The sequence below is a fragment of the Polypterus senegalus genome, chromosome 2 (assembly GCF_016835505.1).
Source record: "Polypterus senegalus isolate Bchr_013 chromosome 2, ASM1683550v1, whole genome shotgun sequence".
Classification (NCBI taxonomy): Eukaryota; Metazoa; Chordata; class Cladistia; order Polypteriformes; family Polypteridae; genus Polypterus; species Polypterus senegalus.
In genome coordinates this window covers 222,764,255-222,787,914 of record NC_053155.1, presented here as the reverse complement: position 1 = coordinate 222,787,914, position 23,660 = coordinate 222,764,255, and the positions used below count along the sequence as shown (strand labels likewise).

The 23,660-nt window shown below is 37.1% G+C and overlaps 1 protein-coding gene across 2 annotated transcripts in view; it reads left to right on the top strand.

The window, feature by feature from the left end:
* LOC120523740 (protein diaphanous homolog 3-like) overlaps positions 1-23,660 on the top strand; it is a 933,584-nt gene that overhangs the window by 614,824 nt on the left and 295,100 nt on the right. For both annotated transcript variants that reach the window (XM_039745314.1, XM_039745313.1), the window contains exon 22: positions 1,422-1,551. In XM_039745314.1, coding sequence (XP_039601248.1) covers positions 1,422-1,551 — 130 coding nt within the window. The remainder of the gene's footprint in view (positions 1-1,421; positions 1,552-23,660) is intronic.

Sequence of the window (23,660 nt, the reverse complement as noted above, 5' to 3'; positions counted from 1 at the left end):
TTTGAGGTCATCCATGGCATGAGAACATATAAGCAGCTTGGCTATAAGCAGACCAAGCTCGGACCTTGCACAGAATCTGTCATATGAAGACCTCATAGATGACTTTGTTGCATATTACAAAAGCACATGTCTACATATTATGAAGGCAAAGAGACTAAACAAAACCCTTAAATAATCATTTTTTGATTTTGATTATTAATAAAAAGTATTTTTACTTGAATTTAAAAAGTCAAAGTTTATTTAATATGTGCTTTTTTTAGTTTATATAATTATTTTTATATTTATTTTTCAAATTAATGCTGTTAGAAGAAATACTAATGCGGTGGATTCCGGGGGGAATGGGGATTAAGAAGAAGATTCTGCTTTGGGCCTCAGTTTGTCTAGGGGTGATACTTTGTACCTGCCTACACCATAAGATGCTATTTTTTTCTCTATTAAATATAACAAAAGCACTTCATTGTTGATTTTTGTCAGTGACTTGCTATTTAAGCTTTTTTGTTGGTAACTGGGAACCTACTGTATATATTCCTTCCAATATTATATTTTTACTGAAGTTTAACAGCTCACTAAATAGCAGAATCAATACCACAGAAAACATTTCATGTAATTAATTTATAATTAAGTACATATATGTTAACCTTGAGTAATCTGTGGTTTGTGAGTGTGAATCCAATATATAGTAAATGAAGCTTCTGGATTTCAGAAATGAGCTGTATGCAATTAGTAATATTCATCATTAGTTCCTGACTTGTGTTCAAGGCTGCCAGAACAGACATCATTTCCTCACATGCTCACAACTCTGTACCGTTTGCAGTCTGTTTTATGTAAAAATACATGTACATAAAGAAGAAGTCGCTAATCATTTGAAGCTGTTGTAAAAATAGTGCATGAAGCTGCAGCTTTTGGTTGTGGGCCTGATTAAAATGCAATCTGAATTGGTCTTTAATAAACTTTTTCAAATGTAGTACTCCTAACTGAAGACAGGTTCATAGCACTAACAATTTTAAATGCACCTCTGAAATTTAAGAACCCACACAAGATTCATGTACATGCACACAGATAAAAATTTAAGTGATCAATAATGGCAAGATCTATTAACTTGGGCTGAAATGTAGAAAATCATGAATGTCATCTTTGTTTGTATATGTGTAACTAAATGAAGTGTTGACCAGGCTCATAACCACATGCCAGTAGTGTTTATTTTTTCTTAGAGTTGATTTAATTTAGTCAGAAAAATCAATGCATTTGCTGAATAATATCATGTTCTAGAGAATTTTGTCAGCAGAGTAAAATCCCTATCTGAAGTATACTTGAGGTCAGACATGCAAAAAAATGTTTAGGGAAAAATATTTTATATATTTACAAAAAGCCATTCTAGTTGTAATTAAATAATAAACTTCGCTTTTTTTGTTCTCCTCCAGTTGAAGGACACTAAATCAGTAGATCAAAAAACAACATTGCTGCATTTCGTAGCTGAAGTATGTGAGGAGAAGTTTCCTGAAATAATAAGATTCACTGATGATCTACAACATGTTGAAAAAGCCAGCAGAGGTGAGTGAGATTCTGTTGTTTGCCTCACAAATTAAGTTGTTTGATCTCATCTGAAACATTTTTGTATATGTTGACATATAAAATCATTTGATATACAGTATCTTTTAAAAGCAATTGACCAGAAGAAATTAATCACAATAGTACAAAATAGCTACAAAAATCAATCTTTACAAAATTTACAATGTGTTTGCATTTGGGAACTCTATGATAATAATGGGAAATAGGGTCTTCGTTATAGAGATATTTTGAAGTCAGTTGTAAGCTGTAAAATTAAAGAAAATCTGAAATATGCTTTGTGGCACTGTTGGATTGTTAATAATAAAGTTCAGACTGAATTGTTTCAGTGTCAGTTAAACATTAAATGAAATAGCTGCTGAATATGAATGTCTCATGAGGGATCCATAGCAGTGCTTTATTTTTGAGCTTAGCGTGCTTTTAAAAACAAGTTACACAGACATTCTTAAACAGCAATCAAGAAAATTGAAAAAGCAGGATACAGAAAGGGAAATAAATTAGCTTCATTTTTTTCTATTGGAGCACCTGTGTATTATTCCTCTAAAGCAGTCACATCCATATAGATAGAGGCAATGTGTGACTTGACCATAATGTTTCCCATCCAAGTACGTGCTTCTCTAGATTGATTATATTAGCTGATTAATGTCAGTGAATATTTCGATGTTTATGTGCATATTTTTTTTTTCTGTTTGGTCAGTGTTTCCATTTACAATGAGCCATGCCATATGCATCCCAACATGGTAACTGTAATCAGTATATTAAAGCGTAAAAGCAATAGACGTGGTGGTTAAGTATTCCTTTTGGTTCTTTTTAGCTGGTCATAAGGAATACCTGCTAAATACTCTTCATTTTGTGTGTGTGTGTGTTTTTAATTATTTTTGTTAAATATTACACTCATTGCAAATTTCTTGGGTTAACAATACCGCTCCAGTACAACTACAATACTGCAGAATAGCAGTGTAGTTATAAAATTGTGTTGTCTAATTTGTAGTTAATTTGTTTATTAAGCATTGGTTATGAAAAATAACAGAATTATTTTTTAAAAAAGGCTTTCCGCTTTTATTGTTTCATAAACAGATGTTTAATGTAGTTGAAATATTTTCAGGACCAGATTAAGACTCGGTGATGCCCCTGGGTATGAGCACCTCAGGTCCACTATCCTCAAATCTGCTTAGACACACATACACCCACTGAGCAAGAAAGTATAATCTTATCTAAGAGGAAATCTAGAAACTTCAGGCACATCTTGTAATAAAGCTGCAGTTTTATTTTGTTTCTTTTATAGCATCCACTAAATTTGGGCGTACACTGTACAATTGTAGTATGATTTACCAGTACCTGCTTGGTTAATTTAAATTAGCACAAATCACAAAAATGTTTTTGTGGGTCATAAGTCATTATTCACATGAGATAAGCTCTAACAAGATATGATTTTTTATCTGGCTCCAGGTGGTCTTTTGATATGTCAAAAAAAAAAAAATTCAGCCACTTTTAGTTTATGTTCATTGGTGTGTGAGGACGTGCAATGCAATTCTGTGTTTCAGTTTGCAATGAACAATCAGAAAGCAACTCTTTGGTTTATGCTTTTGCAGCCATGGCTGCAAAACGTTTGTGGATGCAAGGTAAGAAAGTTAGACTGGTCTAGGTGTGGCAAGAAAACCATCCGCTATGATATTTCTTCTGAGAAATATTATGAATGTATCTTCAAAGAAGAAATACTGAGGAATGTTGTCCAAAAGTTATAAATATTTGGTACCACTGCATGCTTGTGATTTTAAATAGCTTAGCAAAAGTAACACAGTCTGGTAGTCATGAGATAAAAATGAATCAGTCAATATTTATAGCAAACTTAGATATATGTTGCATGCTATAAAAACTGAAATAAAGCAGAATATTAGACTTTTTCACAGGGTCAAATTGTGCAGGTCAGTAAAGTCTTTCCATTCAGTCACACAAACTTATTCTAAAATGACACACATTACATTGGTGTAGTGTATGCCTGCTTCTAATTAGGTATAAATGAAAATGAGATATTAAATTGATAGTGTACACAAATGCCCAATGTCATAACACATGAGAAAATTAGTTTGCGTGTGTTCTCCTAAAGTTGACGGCCATTCATTTTGTTTTAAATGCCACTGCAGAAACCAGGTTCCTAGCAAGCTAGTACCCATGTGTAGATTTAACACCCACTCCCCTCCCCCCATATGTGGCATTTGTTTAATTTATTTATTTATGTATTTATCTCAACTGCAAATGTAGCTGTCCAGACATAGCCATAGAAAGTGTAAGTACAGTGTTTTGTAATTAATTTTTTTGGTGCCTTTGTCTTCAAGCATTTCAGGTATTGCCATCCTGGGCACTTGACTAATTGAATATTTATTTAATTAATTAATTATTAATTAATTACCTTTTAATAATTTTTTTTAAGTCTGAAAACTATTAAATGATTTAAAAAAATAAACTAGATGTTACCTGTGTTTCCAATGGCCATCACTGTTTGAAATGACAGATTTATAATTTATTATTCACATATGACTACAAAGTCCCATATTCAGCATTAATTTTCTTTTGTATCCTAATAGTCAACCCCCTTGCTTATCCTTAATTAGTCACGTATAAATGCTAATTGGTTATTAGAGAAACCATTTTAATTGAATTAGCACTGCTGCAACATGTTATTCTGATCATTTGGGTTGCAAGATCCTGTCATTCCTAAAGTTCTTTTCTGGGTTCAGAAATCAGCTTTCTCAACAAATATGTCAGTCTGTTGTTTTTTATTTTTCCAAATAAAGGCAAATCCTTGCGATAGATTACCATGAAACTGATGATTTCATATAAAGTTGACTGTTACTTTTCTTGTGAGGAGAGGGCAAACTAGATCTAACCGGGATAGAAACAGAAGGGGAAGGCTTAGATTCACAAGTATGTACAAGAGTAAGAACATCAAAATCTGTAGTCTGAGAAACAACTTCTTCCTTAAATACAGGCCATATATATCTTTAAAACAATAAAATGGTATCTTGATTAAAAAAAGATTCGGTTTCAATCAAAACCATGATAATTTATGAGTGCGTCCAGATTTTTGACTATTACCTAGTCAGTCTCACCTTTTATAAATATACCAGTCTGACAATACAGAGGTACTCTCCCTTAAATTAACATAATTATTTTTGCTTCTCCTTTTCTTGATGTTGAACTTTGCTCTTTAATGAGTTGGTTTCATCTGACTCCAATTTAAATCTCTTGATTGTAATAACTAATTAATTTAATTATTTTCACATCAGGGAAATTATTGTTAAAGGGTCACACTGATTGAGCCCACCACTCTAAACAAAATGACCAGCTGATATAGGTTAGACACAAAAAGAACACTTTTGATTCAGTAAAAATCAGTTCAGTTCAATTCAGACAGGCTGTTTCTCTTAATCATGAGTATTTGGTTTTCTTGATCTTCACATGAAGCTTCCCTGTAGGGCTGTAAAACAGCAGCCTCAGTTTTCCTCTACGTTTTGAAACCACATTTAGGCAACCTTCATTTGTTGGGCAGTTTGTTAATTCAAATGAGAAGATTCCTCATCAAGAACTCTTGTGTCAGAGTAATTATTTGCTGAGCTGTGTGCAGATTTATCTACAGTACTATGGAATTTTCAGCTCAGAACTGCCCCACCAGAAACTGATGTACAAGTTGAACTGATGATTCTACAAAATCCCCTCAACCATTGCGCATGAACCCAGGCACTTGTTGTTATTAGTTTTTCAGGCTGAACACTTTCCTGCTTTATCAGGCATGGCATTGCTTGTTATTTAAATGAACCATCATGCCAGTCTGTTGCAGATTATTGTCTGTCTGGCCCTCTGCTTATAACATTGGTTACTAATGTGTGTTAATTGGATGGGAAGATTTTAGTTGTATTATTCTTATTTTAACTTTGAAATTTAGTAACCTCATTAGAAAACTTAAATTGTATATTAGCAATATTGTTATAATTGGAGTTTACATGGTTATGTTGTCATGAGGTATATGAAACCTTTACTTTGTACAGCAAAAAATGCTGCCAACCTAAATATTATTTTGAATGTATTTTACTTATATTTGCAAAACAATATGAAGGAAATAAATAAAATGCTCTCAGTGCCCTTGATTTGTGAACCTTTCTCAATTAGATGTAAAGTGGAAGTTTTTTTTTGTAAAGTTGCTACCAGTCATCATTGTTGATTGCAGTTTGCTGACTTTGAAAAGCACTGATAATGCAAAAGAGTTTACATTGTTTAGAGCCGAAAGCTGAAATTATGGCTTGAGCTAGATGTGGTTTCTCTGTTATGAGAGCAATTTACAACCTCTGTCAAAACTGGTCAGGCATATTACTTTCTCTTTTACAGCTGCTGGTTCAATTCATGCAACACAAACACAACTGAAAGTGTGAAATAATAAAAAAAAATAAACAGAAAAAAAATTGTTGCTAGGGGAACAATGAGTTTCCCTTTTTCTGGAACTGCAACACTTCTGATACTCCATAAAGTCATTGGCTTAAAGTTCCAGTAGCTGCATCAATCTGTTGGCTTGCTCGTGAAAGTGTGTCCTTTTAGTAAAACTAACATTAATCGAGGAAACTCACAATTTCCCCTCCTATTCTCATAAATCCTTCATGCTACAGTAGTAATGTAGGTTGGAGAAGATAAATTCTGTTTTATCGCCTCATTATACAGCAAACAGTCTTGCAAATCTAGGTCTGAGGCCCACACCATTCTTTCATTAATTTCTCAATTAGGAATTCTTTCAGTGTACTCAGAAGCAGCACAGCTAAATGAGACTTAGTGAGACCAGAGGAGAAAACTGATGCATGTTCAGTTTGGTCATATGGCTGAAGGCAGCACCTTGGGCAAAAGAGAGTTGGGTACACAAACTGTCACAAGTCATCATTTTCCAGCTCATGTGAAACTTTAAGGCAAGCGCTGTAGAGGAGAGGCATAGCCTGGTGCAGCTCTGTTGCCTTGCATGATGGTAACCTGACAGATGACTTATTTAACAAAAATAAAAGTGTGCCAATAAGTATTAGGGACCTGCAGTCTTTACTTTTAATACATATTTTGCTTCATTATAGCGGATACTTTTTAAAGCAAAATACTACATTTTCCCTCATTAAAATAATGTAGTAAGCTAATTAATTTTATGCCTTTGTTCTGTATCACAAAGACAACAGAACTGCTGCACCCTTTGTATATTTGGTGTGGTATTGTAATTTGGTTGTGACATGACTTGTAATTATTGATTCATGCTGTTAATGGTGCTACATAAAAAGAGGATTTATTAGTCACTGTGTGAAAATAATACCAAATAGTGTTAAAAAAAGAAAAATGAATAAAGTACAGTACCTAGTCAAAATTGTTGCCATGCTCAGAACAAAATATATTACAGAATGATAAAAAAACACTGAAGATGAGGATGCAAGATGAACAGAATAGATGTGATTCAGTAGTTCCTCAGTTTTGTTTTCATCTTACATAAGTTTAGATTCAGTTTGTGAGATCAACACCACACTAACTTAACATTGTAAAATTCTTATTGGAGGATTGTGGGGGTAACAGAGTCTATGCTGGCAGCATCAGGCACAAGGCAGGAACCAATTCTTGATAGGGTAATTGTATTACTAGTGCTTGTAAACGTACCAACTATAGAGAAGTTCTTACTTGCATGTCCAATCAACATGAAATATATTGCTGCTCTCCAACACCACGATACACAAGAATGTATTAAAATACAATACATAACGTTATTTAATATAAGGCACAAATCATGTGCTGTTTACTCTGCTTTCTGCACTTCCATTTCCTGAAACCACTAGTCCATCTCACAACCCACTCGTGCACACACTCACACTCCCACTGACAATTTAGGATCAGCATCTCTAAATGTCTAAGACACACGTCTTTGAGTTATGAGAGGAGGACTACAGTGCTCAGACGAAAGCCCAGGGAGAACATGCAGACTCCTCACAAAGAGTGGGGTGGCATTTGAGTTCAGGATGCTCTATTTATGAAGCAACTGTGCTAACAGCTGCCACCACCATGTCACCCAGATCTATAGTAAACACTGTTTCATTCTGAGGGTCACATGTAGTTCAATGAACCTGATGTTGGTATGCTCAGCACAGCTTGCTTTTGCTGTTTACTTTCAAATTAAAATGTCTAGAGATTCAAATAATTAAATCTATTGAGTTGATAGCCTTGACAAAGAGTCTTTTTCCAGTGTTTTGTGTTGAATGGTTTTGAAACTTTGCCTGCAAGTGATACAAGTTACTGAAGTTATGAAAGGCAGTACATTTCTTCAGGAACAATTAAGCATGCAGCTTAGAAGATTTGTCTGGACAAAAAAAAAACTCATAATGTGGATAGTGTCCTTCATGTTAAAAGTGCTTTATTGAATTTTTTGATGGGCCATCTTTGTTTTCTTAAAACTTCACCATCAAACCATGCCACAATAGACTATCCAACATAATACATGTTATGAAGCTCTTAATAAAGTTTGACTTCTGTGAAATATTAATGTCAGCTCCTTATGCAAAATTCAAGCTCACAGATGTCTAGCGAGTGTGTGAGGTCATTACAACCTCCTTGGTGAGCAGTATATTGAAAAGGCCACCAAAGCTTTAGTTTAGAGGTGGCCGTCAGCATTCAAAATGAAGAATCCCTGTAAGGCCAGATAAATGAGATTTGCATTAAATAATCATTAAATAATTTTTCATTCACAGTGTTGGTATTCTTTTGCAGAAGTAGCTGAGAAAGCTTTTGTATATGTGATGAAATGGATTTGCATCGAAGAATAACAGATCTTGCCAGCTATCTGCTAATGTTTCAGCCGGGAGAATTTCAATGTGGCTAATGAGCTACCCTTATGACAGCTTCACAAGATCTACTTCATTAAAGCTTTTGCTTTGTAAAGAGATAATGACTAGCAGGTTTGCTTTCAGGGAACTTGTTTTTATTCATTACTGTTTTTCTTCAGTGTGATTCTATTATTTCCATTATGTAGTAACTGAAATAGAAATAGAAGAAATAGTTGTGTGTAACATGTTGTGATTTTATTTATTTATTTTAAAAAGTCTTGTTTCCCATTTCTGAAGTCAGTTGTTTGAACTTGGTAGGTACATGACATCTATTAAGTGACATATTGTGAAATGTTTTGTATAAGCCTTTAAAGGTTCACAATCCATAGCCTTTAAAATGTGTTGATCACATTGAATTTGCTTTGTAATGGGAAAATCATTTGGGCTTTTGGTTTTTCTTGAACATGAACAGTGTGTAGAGTATGTGATGGTAAATATCCCTTTTCTAAATATGAAAATTGCTTAAGGGAACAATTTATTTTTTATATGTTGTATCAGAGGAGATACCTTGCGGCAGCCTTCCATACCCAAAATAACAGCAAGTAGGTCAAATATACAATATTGATACATTTGTTAAATACGTAAGCACAGGGGAGGGATACATAAAATAGAGAAAAGAAAGTAGAACATAAACAGAAACCTAGATGCCACTCGCGGGACGTCTGCCTGTTTGGGCTTTGAAACTCTGCTGTCCCAGTGAGAATTGCTGTCCCATTTGCCAACCTGTTGAATTTAACAGCACACTCTCCTATTCACCTCCCTGACCTCTTCCTCAAGCTCTTCTTTTGAATCCATACTTAAAAGCATTATGGCAGATATTTGGCTTTAAATTCTCAGTTGGGATCAATGGCGAGGTGTGTGATTGCTTTATTTTTCTTACAGAGACACTCGGCTTAAAATTCCTTCAGCAGCACTAAGCCTCCTGTCCAAACATTCCTACGTAGTGACTGTGTGCCTCCGAATTCTCCTTGAAAACCTAGTCCTGCCATTTATTGGTTCAGGGAGTCTCACAGTAACTTATCATCCTCCAGCCTCATTCTCTCTCTCTCTCTCTCACTCAAATGAGAGTCACATATCCCTAGTGACTGCTGTGTCAATTGGCTTGTACAGTAAGCAAAGTATAGTGGTGCACTCTTCTGTTGTGCCCAGCAAGCATACATGACATACTGTATTTGAGTGGCCACTGAATTCCCATACTGAAATACAGTGGACCTCCCCTAATGCTAGTATGCCTCTCTTTCTGTCTACTGATAATACAAGCAATTATTAAGGCATGCCATTTAATTTTTTTGGTGGAGTTGATAATAAAATGATCATGTGGCATGTTAAAAGTGTTAGGTGACAAATGCATGGAGTTAAATTGATTGCAGCAAGAAATGTACACTGCTAGTAAACCCCCTCTTAACCCTAAATAATAATAATTTATCCATTACATTTACAGTACACATATAAATGTAATTTCACTTATGATATTTAAGCCTTGCATGAATTGTGATTTTTACCATTAAAAAGAAAAGTTTCATTTAATGGAAAGAAATTATTATTTTTTTTTATCAAATTAATATACTGTACCTATAGAAAAAGTAAGCATATAGCCTGAGCAGAAACATTATACAAAAATGGAGATAAAACAAAAAGCTAAGTAAATGTAAAAGTAAGTGCGTTGTGCATTTGATAGTGCCATATCCCCTGCAAAAAGTCCAAATGTGCTACACTTATTCATATGTCAGTGTTAACTGTCTCAGTTGTTGATTTAGCTGATCATATATTGATTTGAATATCTCTAAGCTCTGAAAGGAAAATATCCATAGACTTTTCAAAACAACAGCAACAACATCTATTTATATAGAACATTTTCATACAAAAAATGTAGCTCAAAGTGCTTTACAAAATAAAGAATAGAAAAATAGAAGACACAATAAAAAATAAAAATAAGTCAACATTAATTAACATAGAATAAGTAAGGTCCAATGGCCAGGGTGGACAGAAAAAACAAAAAAAAAACTCCAGACGGCTGGAGAAAAAAATAAATATAAATAAATAAAAGCTAATATAATGATTAGGCATGGGTAAAAATAGCTTTTTTCTGATTTTTTTTTTTTTTGTTTGTTTAAACGATTCAATATCAATTCTTAAAGTCTCAAGATCGATCTTGTGAATGTCTATCCTACTCAAAATAGCATTTTTTTTTCAATTAAATTGTTGGCGGTCACATTTCCTGGTGTAAGTACATGAGTGTGAATTTAAACAGGTGGCTGTCCATTCCTTTTTTTCCCTCTTTTTGGGGCCACCATAATTTTCAGAGCAGTATACAATATAAAAGTGAGTGTGTGCTCAAAGCACCCAACTTGAAGTAGCTTCATAATAAGCGGCGTTATCAGTCACGATGGCCATTTCTTTCCTTTTATGTTTCATTCATTCAGTGCAGCTGTCAACAAGCATCAGCTCTAGATTCTCATTTTAAAATGCTTGCTTTTTGTCTGAAGACTGTGAGGACACATTTTCAAGACTAATTAACCTGACTGCTACAAGTGAGCAACTGAAAAATTATAGAAAGACAGGCGTCTTCCTGTTGTGTTTTTCAACTAATTCAAAATTATTTTAAATGTCCAATAAGGGAATAAATTTGGCTGTTTAATTTAAGGGTCTACATGGAGATTCATAACACACACAAAAATTATTGAATAACATTATTTAAGAAGCATTATTTGGTTATTTTATATTATTCACACGATGTTTTATAAAGTAGATGTCATTGCATTGTATTAAAACAAAGAGACCCTCTATAATATGTGTGTACTCTGATGTGACAATACATGTTAGTTAAATTCGGTGAATTTTGAATGAGTGTAGTGCTGTGAAAAAGTTTTTTATTTTAAAAGCAATGATATTTTGCTCCACATCTTATAAATATTGAGTTTAACTGTTCCTTACTAAGCAAGTATTTCTTCTAAAGTGTCAATCTATGCTTATGAATATGTTTTGAAGTATATAGAAATCCATCCATTATCCGCTATATCACCCTTCCAATAAAGTGTTACTGAAATTTGTCACATTATATTAATGTTCTCTCTGCATTGTTAAGTAATTCCTAAAAATGCCACAACCTCAAATATATCAGTGCACGCTAATTGAGTCAAGATTAAATCGATATTGAATCGGGGCATTGGGAATCAGAGTTGAATCGAATCAGGACGTCAGTGCTGATACCCAGCCCTAGTAATGATTTTGAAAGCCAGTGCTCAAAACCCCAATTCTTATAAAATTATACATCTGAGAAATGTAACAATGACTGGGCCAGACAGGTTATCAATATCCTGACCAATAAATGGGCACCCTGACATCCAGGGGACATATGTAATACACTGCCATTCAAAGTGTCACCAGATTCCTCTTTATAATTTACAGAGTATGTTGTGCGTAAATTTGATGTACTTTAGCATTTTTCCTTATTTGCGTTCATATTTCATTTTAGGTTTTATATTAATTAATGTTATTTAATTTTCAGTGTGAAATAATGATGCTAGATTTTTTTTGATCACAGTGACTCACGTAAAGATTAAGCACATATCCAACATAAAAACAAGAAGCACTGTTCCTTAATGATGCATCCAAATATTGTGAAGGTCTTGAATCCTAACGGTTTTCCCCTTTTAGCCAGCAAATTGTTATTAATTTGTCTTTTCTGCTGGAAAACTGGCAAGGTCTGCGAGGTTGTCATTTAAAACTTTATAGCATCTGGCAACAGCTAAATTTACTGGGATAATATCAAAACTTTACACTGAGAGCTTTGAAGAAGCTGCAGCATATTTCTTAAGGTTGTTATTTTGGTGGCAAATGGGTTTCCAATGAAAAATGTCCATATTTTGTATAGATATTGCTAAAGCTGCTTCCTGGATATTGGTAGATTTATAGTACATCAAGAGGCCAGCAGCTGTAGAGAACCAGTATCATGGAAGAACTGTGTGATATTAACAGACCCAGAGAAAGATCTAGAGTACAAATGCATATTCAATAAAGTGCAGATGTATGTTCCAGTCAGTATCCCGAGTGTGTGCAGGTACAGTTTGTGTGTGAGTAGTGCAATGTAGGTGTGATGTAAGTGCATGTGGGTGTTCAAGTGTTGCTGTTGAGGACTCAAATGGCCTGGTGGTAAAAACTGTTCTTAAGTCTTGTAGTCTGAGCAGCCAGACTCCTGTTATCGTCTGCCAGATGGTAACAAGGAGAACAGCTGGCGTGCTGGATGACTGTGGTCCTTTATGGTGCTGCTTGTCTTACGCAAGCACCGATGGAGGTAAATGTCTTCAATGGCAGGGAGACTCTTGCCCCTGATGTGCTCTGCTGCCTTCACCACTCTCTGTAGTGATTTCTGGCTGCTGGCAGAGCAGCTGCCATACCAGATGGTAATGCAGTCCGTCAGCAGACTTTCGACCACACTCCTGTAAAAGTTTGAGGTGATGTTGGCATTCATACCAAACTTCCTCAGCCTCCTCGGGAAGTAGAGCTGCTGGTGAGCTTTCCTGACCACAGTGTCTATGTGAAGGGTCCATAAGAGATCCACGGTGATGTTTACTCCAAGGAACTTGAAGCTGTTAACCCTTTCATAGTAGCAGCTACCCTGTAAAAGTCGCTAAAGAGTAATTTATTTATATTTAACAAAAATTGGCATCTTCAAAATATGCCTAAACATGACTAAATTTGAAGCAGTTCAACACTAAAATTACCAGAGCCTACGAGAAAACTCGTAAATCCGGCCCACCTTAAATCCGTTCACACCTTTCCGTCACCGTCTTTTGTCCTGTAAATGTGCCTATTAGGACAAGCAGCAAGCAGCCTGCTATTCCATCCCCCCACTGTCGCAGAACATTCACAAACATCTCCCAGCTCTTGCCTTGTTTGATTATCTGGGAGTAAAGCGCTGGAGTTTTAGAGTAGAAATAATAGATCGTTATTTGGAACACATGCATTTAATGTGTGTTCGTTTTCTACAGTAATCTGTGTAAACACATTGTTGAAACAGAAACTTTTTCATATTTTAGTAATAAATGTTACAAAATGTAGGCATAAACTATAGAATGTGTGAAGCCTGACGCTTTCAGTAGTGAGCTGCTCTTATTGTTAATATTATACAGTACACACATACATTTGGTTTGTGTCTGTAACAGACCGTGTACATTTATATTACTGTACTTGTAAAAGTTACCTTTTTTTTTTTCACTTCACAATCACAATACATACTACCGCCCTAGAGATCTGACACTCTTAGTTTTTATTTGAAACTGGAAGTAACTGTAGATGTGAGTGGTGTTTTGAGGTAGTGGAACTGGATATTCTCTGATCTGGAGGGATAAAAGCTGACACACAAACACTGGTGAATCTATCTTCTTCGTATCTCACCGTCACATTATTTTTTTTTATTCAGTTTTATTGAGTGTTCCTGCTCATGCAGAATTAGTATGCACCTTATGGTTTATGATGTCAAAAAAAAAAAAAAACAGAGACGTAGGTATATATGATATTTTGAATTATTCATTTTATGACCTTTTGTCAGGTCAGTTCAGCGCTATATGAAATCATCAAATTCAAATGTTAACAGTTCTCACACATGCAAGGACAGTCCTTCCTTTCTATGCTGTGGTTTCTGTTACACACCTGAAAGAAAAAGGCAATATTTGTGACATTCTGAAGAAATCATTTTATGACCTGAATCGTACCAATCAGTAAACATCATTGCACTAATGTAATATTATTTGAAAACAAACAGCGTCAGATAGGGTGTTAATTTATGCTGGCGCTGTTACTTAGAGTCAGATCATGAGATGCGGGGTGGGGTGATGGTGTTGTACTGTATAATATTAGCAATAAGAGCAGCTCACTACTGAAAACGGAAAATATAGGAGGCAGTGGGATTCAAACCGGGAACTCTTGATTACAAATCAGCAAATCTTACCGCTACGCCACGGAAGCTGTTGTATCGTCCTTGAACCTTTTGTGAAAGTATTTATTTGATCTTTAGACTTAAGGCTTCACACTTTCTATAGTTTATTCCTAAATTTTGTAACATTTATTACTAAAATATAAAAAAGTTTCTGTTTTAACAATGTGTTTACACAGATTACTGTAGAAACAGAACGCACATGAAATGCATGTGTTTCCAAATAACGATCTATTGTTTACACTCTAAAACTCCAGCAGTTCACTCCCAGATAATCAAACAAGGCATGAGCTGGGAGAAGTTTGTGCACATTCTGTGGCGGTGGGGGATGGAATAGCAGGCTGCTTGCTGTTTGTCTCAATCGGCACATTCACTGGAGAAAAGTCACTGAACGGATTTATAGTGGGCCGGATTTTCAAGTTTTCTCGTAGGCTCTGATACTTCTAGTGTTAAATACCAAAAGGAAATAATTCCTCTGCTTTGGAGCAAGAAAAGAGAAGTAGTGTTCAGTCTTGGCACATCTAACAAGAAGAGGGATGGTCAGCAGAAGCAGAACAGAGACTTGATGTGACATATGTAGAAACTAAATATGTTAAGGAATAGAACCAATTAGAGAAACATAGATCAAGACAAGAGTTTTGAACTAGATCCTGGAAGTAACAGAAGCCAGTGAAGAGACTGAACCAGTGAGTTAAATGAGGAGCTGCATTCTGAAGGAGCTGGAGAGGTCTGTTAGCAATTGAAAGAAGCCCTGCAAGAAGAGACTTGAATTACTTGTAAGAGAACCAGTGCCTGACCAAGGATTTGGATGTCATAAATAGTGAGGAAAGCTCAACCACTCTGAATATTATGATAAAAGAAATGACATGATTGGGCCACTGAAGTAGTGTATTTAGTAAATATGACTGATGGTGAAAGGGGGACATCTTCAAGAGCAATGCTTAATGACCATTCTGAGGAAGGAGAAACAGAAAGCACGTACAGAGTATTTGACTTAAATGTTTAAGTGTGATAAATAATCATTCATGACGAGTTAGCAGAGAGATAGCTGGAGATTTGGAATGAAAACTGTGAGTTATGAGGGGGGAAATGAGAGGAAGATTAGTACATCATCAGAATAAAGGTGGTTGAAGAAGTCTTGAGAAGAAATAGCATTGCCTAAGGAGTGAACGTATAGAAAAAAGGGAAGTGGACTCAACATTGATCCCTGAGGCACATCGATAGAGTTTCTGTGTAGAAGAACAGGGAGTTAGACTGGGAGACACAAAAGGATTGGTCACAAAGGTAAGACTTGAACCAGTCCAAAATAGAACTATGGATTCCACATTATAGAGGAAAAGAGATAAGCAAGGAGTGGTTAACATTATCAAAGCTGATGAACGGTCAAGAAGGATAAGATTAGATGACAGAGACAAGCAACTCGAGTTTCACGGGACATCAATAGTAATGAACTGAATATGGTTTAATGCAAAGAGGACACAAATAAGCAAGATTGGTGAAAAGTGCTTTCTGCAGTTTTTCCAAAATACTGCTTTGCCCCCAAAAAAGTGCTCAAAACCAGTGCCTAATAAAATTAATCTATTAATTAATAAATCCAAATAATCGATAAAATCAAAAATAAAATCCCAGAGTTAAAATTGGGTTCCTTTTTGCCAATATTCTCTTGTAAGTCTGTGTGCTTCACTCTTTCATGTCTTTCCAACTCACCCATCAGGTTTCCTCAATGGGGGTAAGACCCCAACAAGCACAGTTATCCAATAAGCCATTTCATTTAGTATCTGCTGGGATGCCCAAACTTTGGCTTCATTAGCCAGGTTTCCATCCAAGGAGTTTTTGCGAAAAAATATTTAGCGCTTCAAATTTTAGCTGATGGAAATGCTAATTATCGATAAAATGTTGTACATGTCGACATAATATTTTTCCGTTTAACTTTAGCGCATAAATTCCATATCGATACTTCAGATGTCGCAAAAACTACATTGGAAACATTTTTTTGTCGGAAAAAAGGGCTTTAACGCAAATAAATGTGTCACATGATACATTTTCATCACGTGCAATCAAAACGAGAATAGCAGAGCGGTTTGCATGGTCTGATGAAGGGCCTCGTTATTTCTCGTGATGAGCCAATGCAGTAGCGGATAGGCTGGGTCTCCTGCTACTAAAAGTGGTACCTGAACTCCCTCCACATCAACTGTAGCCTGGGGGTGTCTCCCAGGATGTCTAAATAATACAAAAACCGCAAAGGTAGTTTACTGTGCCAGTCAAAATATTTAATAAACCGTGTGTTTCATTATTATCTTATTATTAAATGGCAGATGTTTTAGCATATATGAGAAATTCTCTCATTAATATTAACTTTAGTTTTTTTTTGATTAAACGTCGTTATTTTGTATTAATTCAAATTTCTGTTTTAATTAAAAACCTTAAGGGAAGCGGGTTACAGTACTAATTCAGTTGTTATCGCACAGAGAAGGGATGTTGAAAGGTAGGCTCACCTGTACAGATCCGATGCTGCAAACACAGCTGCATCATGGGCACTTCCAGGAGTGCCAACGCAAATGTCTCGTATCATGCACCTGTCATCAACAAGGGCCTGGAGAACAATAGATGGCCACCCTTTGCAATTAATGTAATCGCGGTAGCCTTCCGTCTGGGGAAAGAATAGGCACATGCGTGGCATCCATGGCACCGTAAATCTGTGGCACAAGATGCACCAAGGAATTGTGGTATGCAATTTCATTGGCCTCCGCTACAGTCGGAAGTCTGATATAACGCCGCAATAATTTTTCTTTAATAGCGGTGCACACAGCATATACACATCGATGGACGGTAGTTTTACCAACCCCGAAAGTTCCTCCAACTACTCTATACTCGGCGCAGGTTGCCAGCTTGTAAAGGGCGATGGCAATCCGCTTTTGGGTTGGAACCGGTGGTCGATGGCAACCTGTGATTGGCGCAACATCAGGACTGATGAATCCACGCAACATCTCAAACGTTGGCCGTGTCATTCTAAAATGTTGCAGCCAGAGATTTTCTGTAAAGTGTCTCTCCACCACCTCCTCCCAGGAGGTCTTATTTCATTGTCTCTCCCATACCCGTGGGTTTCGTCGCACTGGGGTACTTTCTTCGAGCTCTAGGGCTATCGGACAAGCAACTGCTTCATTCTGCTGTCGTCTTCGGATATTATGTACAATTCCAATTATTTGTGAAACTGAAATTACAGTAAGCTGGCAAATTTCAAAAAACTGTTTAGTGGAGGGGGTGTAACGTGGAAAACAAAAGGTAGATAATTTGCGACATACACAAAATTATGTATAGAAACGGCTCACGGGCAGATTTTTTTTCGCGATACAACAAAACTTATGCGACAGTTCGTTTTGAGGGGGATGACGTCATCACACACACCTGTTTATCGATAAAAAGCCAGTTGGATGGAAACAGGCTGGAGACAGCAAATTTCGCACATTTTTTTTACGTATATTCTGCTTGTCGATAACAAAACATCGCAAAAAACTGGATGGAAACTTGGCTAATGTCCCACCACTATCTCAGGTATCTGTACGTTGAGCAGTGAAGCCAACTGGCCTCTCCTGCTCCTCTTAGCTCAACAGGAGTGTGAAGTGCCTCTGGAGCAGTATTCCTCTCACTCGCCAATTGGGCCTCCCCACATACCTTATCCCTGTCCACCACACTGGCTCACACTCCCGATCCTCCTCTTTTGTTTTTTTCACAGACTTTTTCTCTTGATTTTTGCCCAGTAAGGCTGTGCTGACTGCGCTTACATGTTAACAGTCAGGCAGTTTTCCCAAAAACACTCCATCTCTGCACACTTCTCACCACCATGCACCCACACCCATCAAGCCTGAACCACACTGTTTTTATTAAAAAAAAATAATTCACACCCCAACAGACACCATACTCCATTCACCACAAGATCTAAGAAAATTTGCGACTGAAAGCAGTGCAGTCTCGGTAGAGTGACCCTTGCGGAATCCAGATTGAAAAGGTTCTAGTAGATTATTGATTTGTCAGAGAGAAAAGAAGAGAGTTATTTGTGTACTGTTCATTTAAATAGCAGACAGAAGACAGGGCAGTAATTCTCAATCGCAGATGGGTTGAGAAAGGGTTTCTTGAGAACACGGATCACATGAGAATGTTTGATTAATTAAGGATGAGGATCGCTGAAGGAAAACTTAAATTAAAAAATCAGCAGATACTTTGTGTCTTGTAGTATCCCTGTAGGTCATAAAATTAGGAAATTAAAGAATACATTTTTATATAAACACATAATTTTTGAGGTGTTTCATTTATTCAGGTATAAACCGTACTGATCTGCTGTTAGTATAAGTTTGCTTTGTTTTGAGAATTACTATTCATAGTCTGAATTATTTAATTTTGCTTTAATTCTGTATTATTTTAACTGCTAGCAGTTGCATTGTTACAACATCTGCAATTTTAAAATATAAAACAGTTTATAGAGCAAGATGCTGTACATAATTATCTAAAAGGCTGTATGACAGCATACCAAAAAGCTAAGCGTCACAATTTTGATTACGCTTCAGTTCTCAGGACATAGACAATTTAGCACCCCACTGCAGATACTTCACAATATAAACAATCAAATCTAGATTTTCAGATGGTCATGAGTCACTGATTTACTACGTATGAACATTCTGGATTATGGGTGCATAATTGTGTTGCTAACTAATTGCTACTGTTTCCGTGGTGTGGTTACTTTCTTTCTTAGTTTCATCATGGTTCTTTCTTTGTAAAACTGTTAATATCTTAGCAAGACACACCATTTAGTTATTCATTGTCCAATTTTCATTCAGAATAGTTTACTTTTATCACACAACAAAAGTTCAAAATATATGATGAACAAAGTACTTGTTTCTATCTAAACCACACAACAGCTAGCAAAGTTTTTATTTGGATGAGAGAGTAATATACAGTGGATTCAGAAATTATTAAGTCCCCTTCATTTTTGGAACATTTTGTGTTGTGGATATCATTTTAAATAGATAAATTTACCATTTTTGTCTTTTAGTGTACACTCAATAACCCCAGATAACAACATGAAACATGTTCAGAAATATTTGCAAATTTAATAAAAATCAAAAAACTAAAATCTCTCATTTATGTAAGTGTTCAGACCTTTTGCTGTGGCTCTCCAGATTATGGTCAGGTGCATGCTGTTTGCTTTATTTGATATGTGTCTAGAAATTGATTGATGGGAGAACCTGTTAGAAGGGCAACCATCTCAGCACTCCTTCAATCAGGCATTTAGAGGAAGAGTGGTTACTGGGAAGCCACTCGTGAATAAAAGGCATATGACAAACTGCTTGAAGTTTGACAAATAACATTTAAAGGATTCTGAAAGAGTGAGGAAAAAGATTCTCTGGTCTGATGAGACAAAAATTAAGCTTGAAATTAAATAAAAAATAAAACTAAAATTAAACTCCAAACATTATGTCTTGCAAAAACCAGGCACCACTCATCCTTTGCTGTAATGCTATCCTTATGCTGAAGTATGTGGTGGCAGTATCAAGCTATGGGAGTTCTTCTGCATTAGGGACAAGAGAGGCTTGTCAGATTTGAGGGAATGATGAATACCAAGCCAATACAGAGAGGTCCTTGAAGAGAAACCTGCTCCAGAGTGCACACAACCTTAGACTGGGTTGAGGGTTCATCTTTTAGCACAACAATAACCCGAAGTCTACGGAAGTGGCTTTGGCAATTCTGACCGTCTTTGAGTTGCCCAGTTACAGCACATAATTAAACTCCCTAGAGCATCTGTGGAGAAATCCAAACAAGGTAGTTTAAAGACGGTTCCCATTCTATCTAATGGAGCTTGAGACGATGTGCCAGGAAGAATGGGATAAACTGCCCAAATCCAGGTGTGCAAAGCTTGTAGGGACATGCCCAAGAAGTCCCAAAACTGTATTTGCTGAATTAAGGATCTAAATGTTTACATCAATGCGAGATTTCAGGTTTTGATGTTTAATATATTTGCAAACCTTTCTGAACACATGTTTTAACTGTCATTGAGGGCTATTGAATGCATATTGATGAGCAAACATAGCAAATGCTTCCATTTTTAATTAACTCTACAAACCAAGGTGTGCAGAAAGTATCTTCTACTACTACTTCTTTCGTCTGCTCCCGTTAGGAGTCGCCACAGTGGATCATCATCTTCCATATCTTTCTGTCCTCTGCATCATGTTCTGTTACACCCATTACCTGCATGTCCTCTCTCACTGCATCCATAAACCTTCTCTTAGGCCTTCCTCTTTCTCTTGCCTGGCAGCTCTATCCTTAGTATCCTTCTACCAATATACTCAGCATCTCTCATCTAAACATGTCCAAACCAACACAATCTTGCCTCACTGACTTTGTCTCCCAACCATCCAACTTGAGCTAACCCTCTAATGTACTCATTTCCAATCCTATCCAGCCTTGTCACAGCCAATGCAAATCTTAGCATCTTTAACTCTACTACTTCCAGCTCTGTCTCCTGTTTTCTGGTCAGTGCCACCAACTCCAACCCACATAACATAGCTGGTCTCAATACCGTCCTGTAGACCTTCCCTTTCACTCTTGCTGATACTTGTCTGTCACAAGTCACTCCTGACACTCTTCTCCACCCATTCCAACCTTTCTGCACTCAATTTTTCACCTCTCTTCCACAATCCCCATTACTCTGTGATGTTGATCCCAAGTATTTAAACTCATCCACCTTTGCCAACTCTACTCCTTGCATCTTCACCATTCCACTGACCTCCTTCTCATTTACACACATGCATTCTGTCTTGCTCCTACTGACCTTCATTCCTCTCCTCTCTAGAGCATATCTCCACCTCTCCAGGGTCTCCTCAACCTGCTCCCTACTATCGCTACAGATCACAATGTCATCAGCAAACATCATAGTCCACGGGGACCCCTGTCTAATCTCGTCTGTCAACATGTCCATCACCATTGCAAATAAGAAAGGGCTCAGAGCCGATCGCTGATGTAATCCCACCTCCAACATGAATGCATCCGTCATTCCTACCGCAGACCTCGCCACAATCACACTTCCCTTGTACATATACCTCTCTTACATACTTCTCTGCCACTCCAGATTTCCTCATACAATACCACAGCTTCTCTCAAGGCACCCTGTCATATGCTATCTCCAGGTCCACAAAGACACAATGCAACTCCTTCTGGCCTTCTCTAAACTTCAACATCCTCAGAGGAAACATCGCATCTGGGGTGCTCTATCTTGGCATGAAACCGTACTTCTGCTCAGTAATCATCACTTCCCTTCTTAACCTAGCTTCTACTATTCTTTCCCATAACTTCATACTGTGGCTCATCAATTTTATCCCCCTATAGCTACTACAGTCCTGCACATTTCCCTTATTCTTAAATATCGGTACCAGTACACTTCTTCTCCAATCCTCAGGCATCCTCTCACTTTCCAAGATTCCATTAAACAATCTGGTTAAAAACTCCATTGCCATCTCTCCTAAACACCTCCATGCTTCCACAGGTGTGTCATCTGGAACAGCGGCCTTTCCATTTTACATCCTCTTCAGAGCTGTCCTTACTTCCTCCTTGCTAATCTGTTGCACTTTCTGATTTACTATCTCAACATCATCAAACCTTCTCTCTCATTCTCTTCATTCATCAGCCTCTCAAAGTACTCTTTCCATCTGCTCAACACACTCTCCTTGCTTGTGAGTACATTTTCATCTTTATCCATTATTACCCTAACCTGCTGCACATCTTTCCCAGCTTAGTCCCTCTGTCTAGCCAGTCCGTACAGATCCTTTTCTCCCTCCTTAGTGTCCAACCTCTCATACAACTCATGATACGCCTTATCTTTAGCATTTGGTTCCTCTTTCTTCACCTTGCGCCTTATTTTCTTGTACTCGTGTCTACTTTCTGCATCTCTCTGATTATCCCACTTCTTCTTTGCTATTCTCTTCTTCTATATACTCTCCTGTACTTCCCCATTCCACCACCAGGTTTCCTTTTCCTCCTTCCTCTGTCCAGATGTCACGCCAATCACCCTTCTTGCTTTCACCCTTACTATATCTGCTGTAATTTCCCAACTGTCTGGTAATTCTTCACTACCACCCAGTGCCTGTCACACCTTCTCCCTAAACTCAACCTTGCAGTCTTCCTTTTTCAACTTTCACCATTTGATCCTTGGCTCTGCCCTCACTCTCTTCCTCTTCTTGATCTCCAACGTGATCCTACAGACCACCATCCTATGCTGTTTAACTACACTTTCCCCTGCCATTACTTTGCAGTCTTCAATCTCCTTCAGATCAACTCTTCTGCATATGATGTAACCTACCTGTGTGCATCTTCCTCCACTCTTGTACGTAACCCTATGTTCCTCCCTCTTCTTAAAATACGTATTCACCAGAGCCATGTCTATCCTTTTTGCAAAATCCACTATCCTCTGACCTTCTTCATTCCTTCATCACCTCCTCATCTGCTCTGTTCCCTTTACCAACATGTCCATTAAAATCCACTCCAATTACCACTTTCTGTCCTTTGGATACACTGTTCATCACTTCATCCAACTCACTCCAAAAATCTTCTTTCTCATCCATTGCATACCCAACTTGCAGGGCATACGCATTAACAGCATTCATCATCACACCTTCAATTTGCAGCTTCATAATCATTACTCTGTCTGACACTCTTCACCTCCAAAACACTCTTGACATACTGTTTCTTTAGAATAATCCCTACTCAATTTCTCCTCCATTTCTCCTGTTATCCACACCATGATAGAACAATTTGAGTCCACCTCCGATGTACCTGGCCTTACTCCCATTTAGTCTCTTGCAAGCACAATATATTAACCTTCCTTCTCTCCATCATATCTGCTAACTCTCTCCCCTTACCAGTCATACTGCCAACATTCAAAGTTCTTACCCTCAGTTCCACTCTCTTTACCTTTCTTCCCTCTTCTTGCCTCCGGACACGTCTCCCCCCTCTTCTTCTTCTTCTTATTCTTTTTCTTTGGCCAACAGTAGCTCAATTTCTGCCAACACCCTGTTGTCTTACAGTACTGGTGGTGGTCGTTGTTAACCTGGGGCTCGACTAATCAGGTATGGAAATTTGTATTGTTGGCCGCATATTGATTTGGCCAAATTTTACACCGGATACCCTTCCTGATGCAAACCTCCCCACTTATCCAGGCTTAGGACTGGCATGAAGAAATACACTAGTTTGTGTATCCCCTGTGGCTGTGTTGTGTGCAGAAAGTG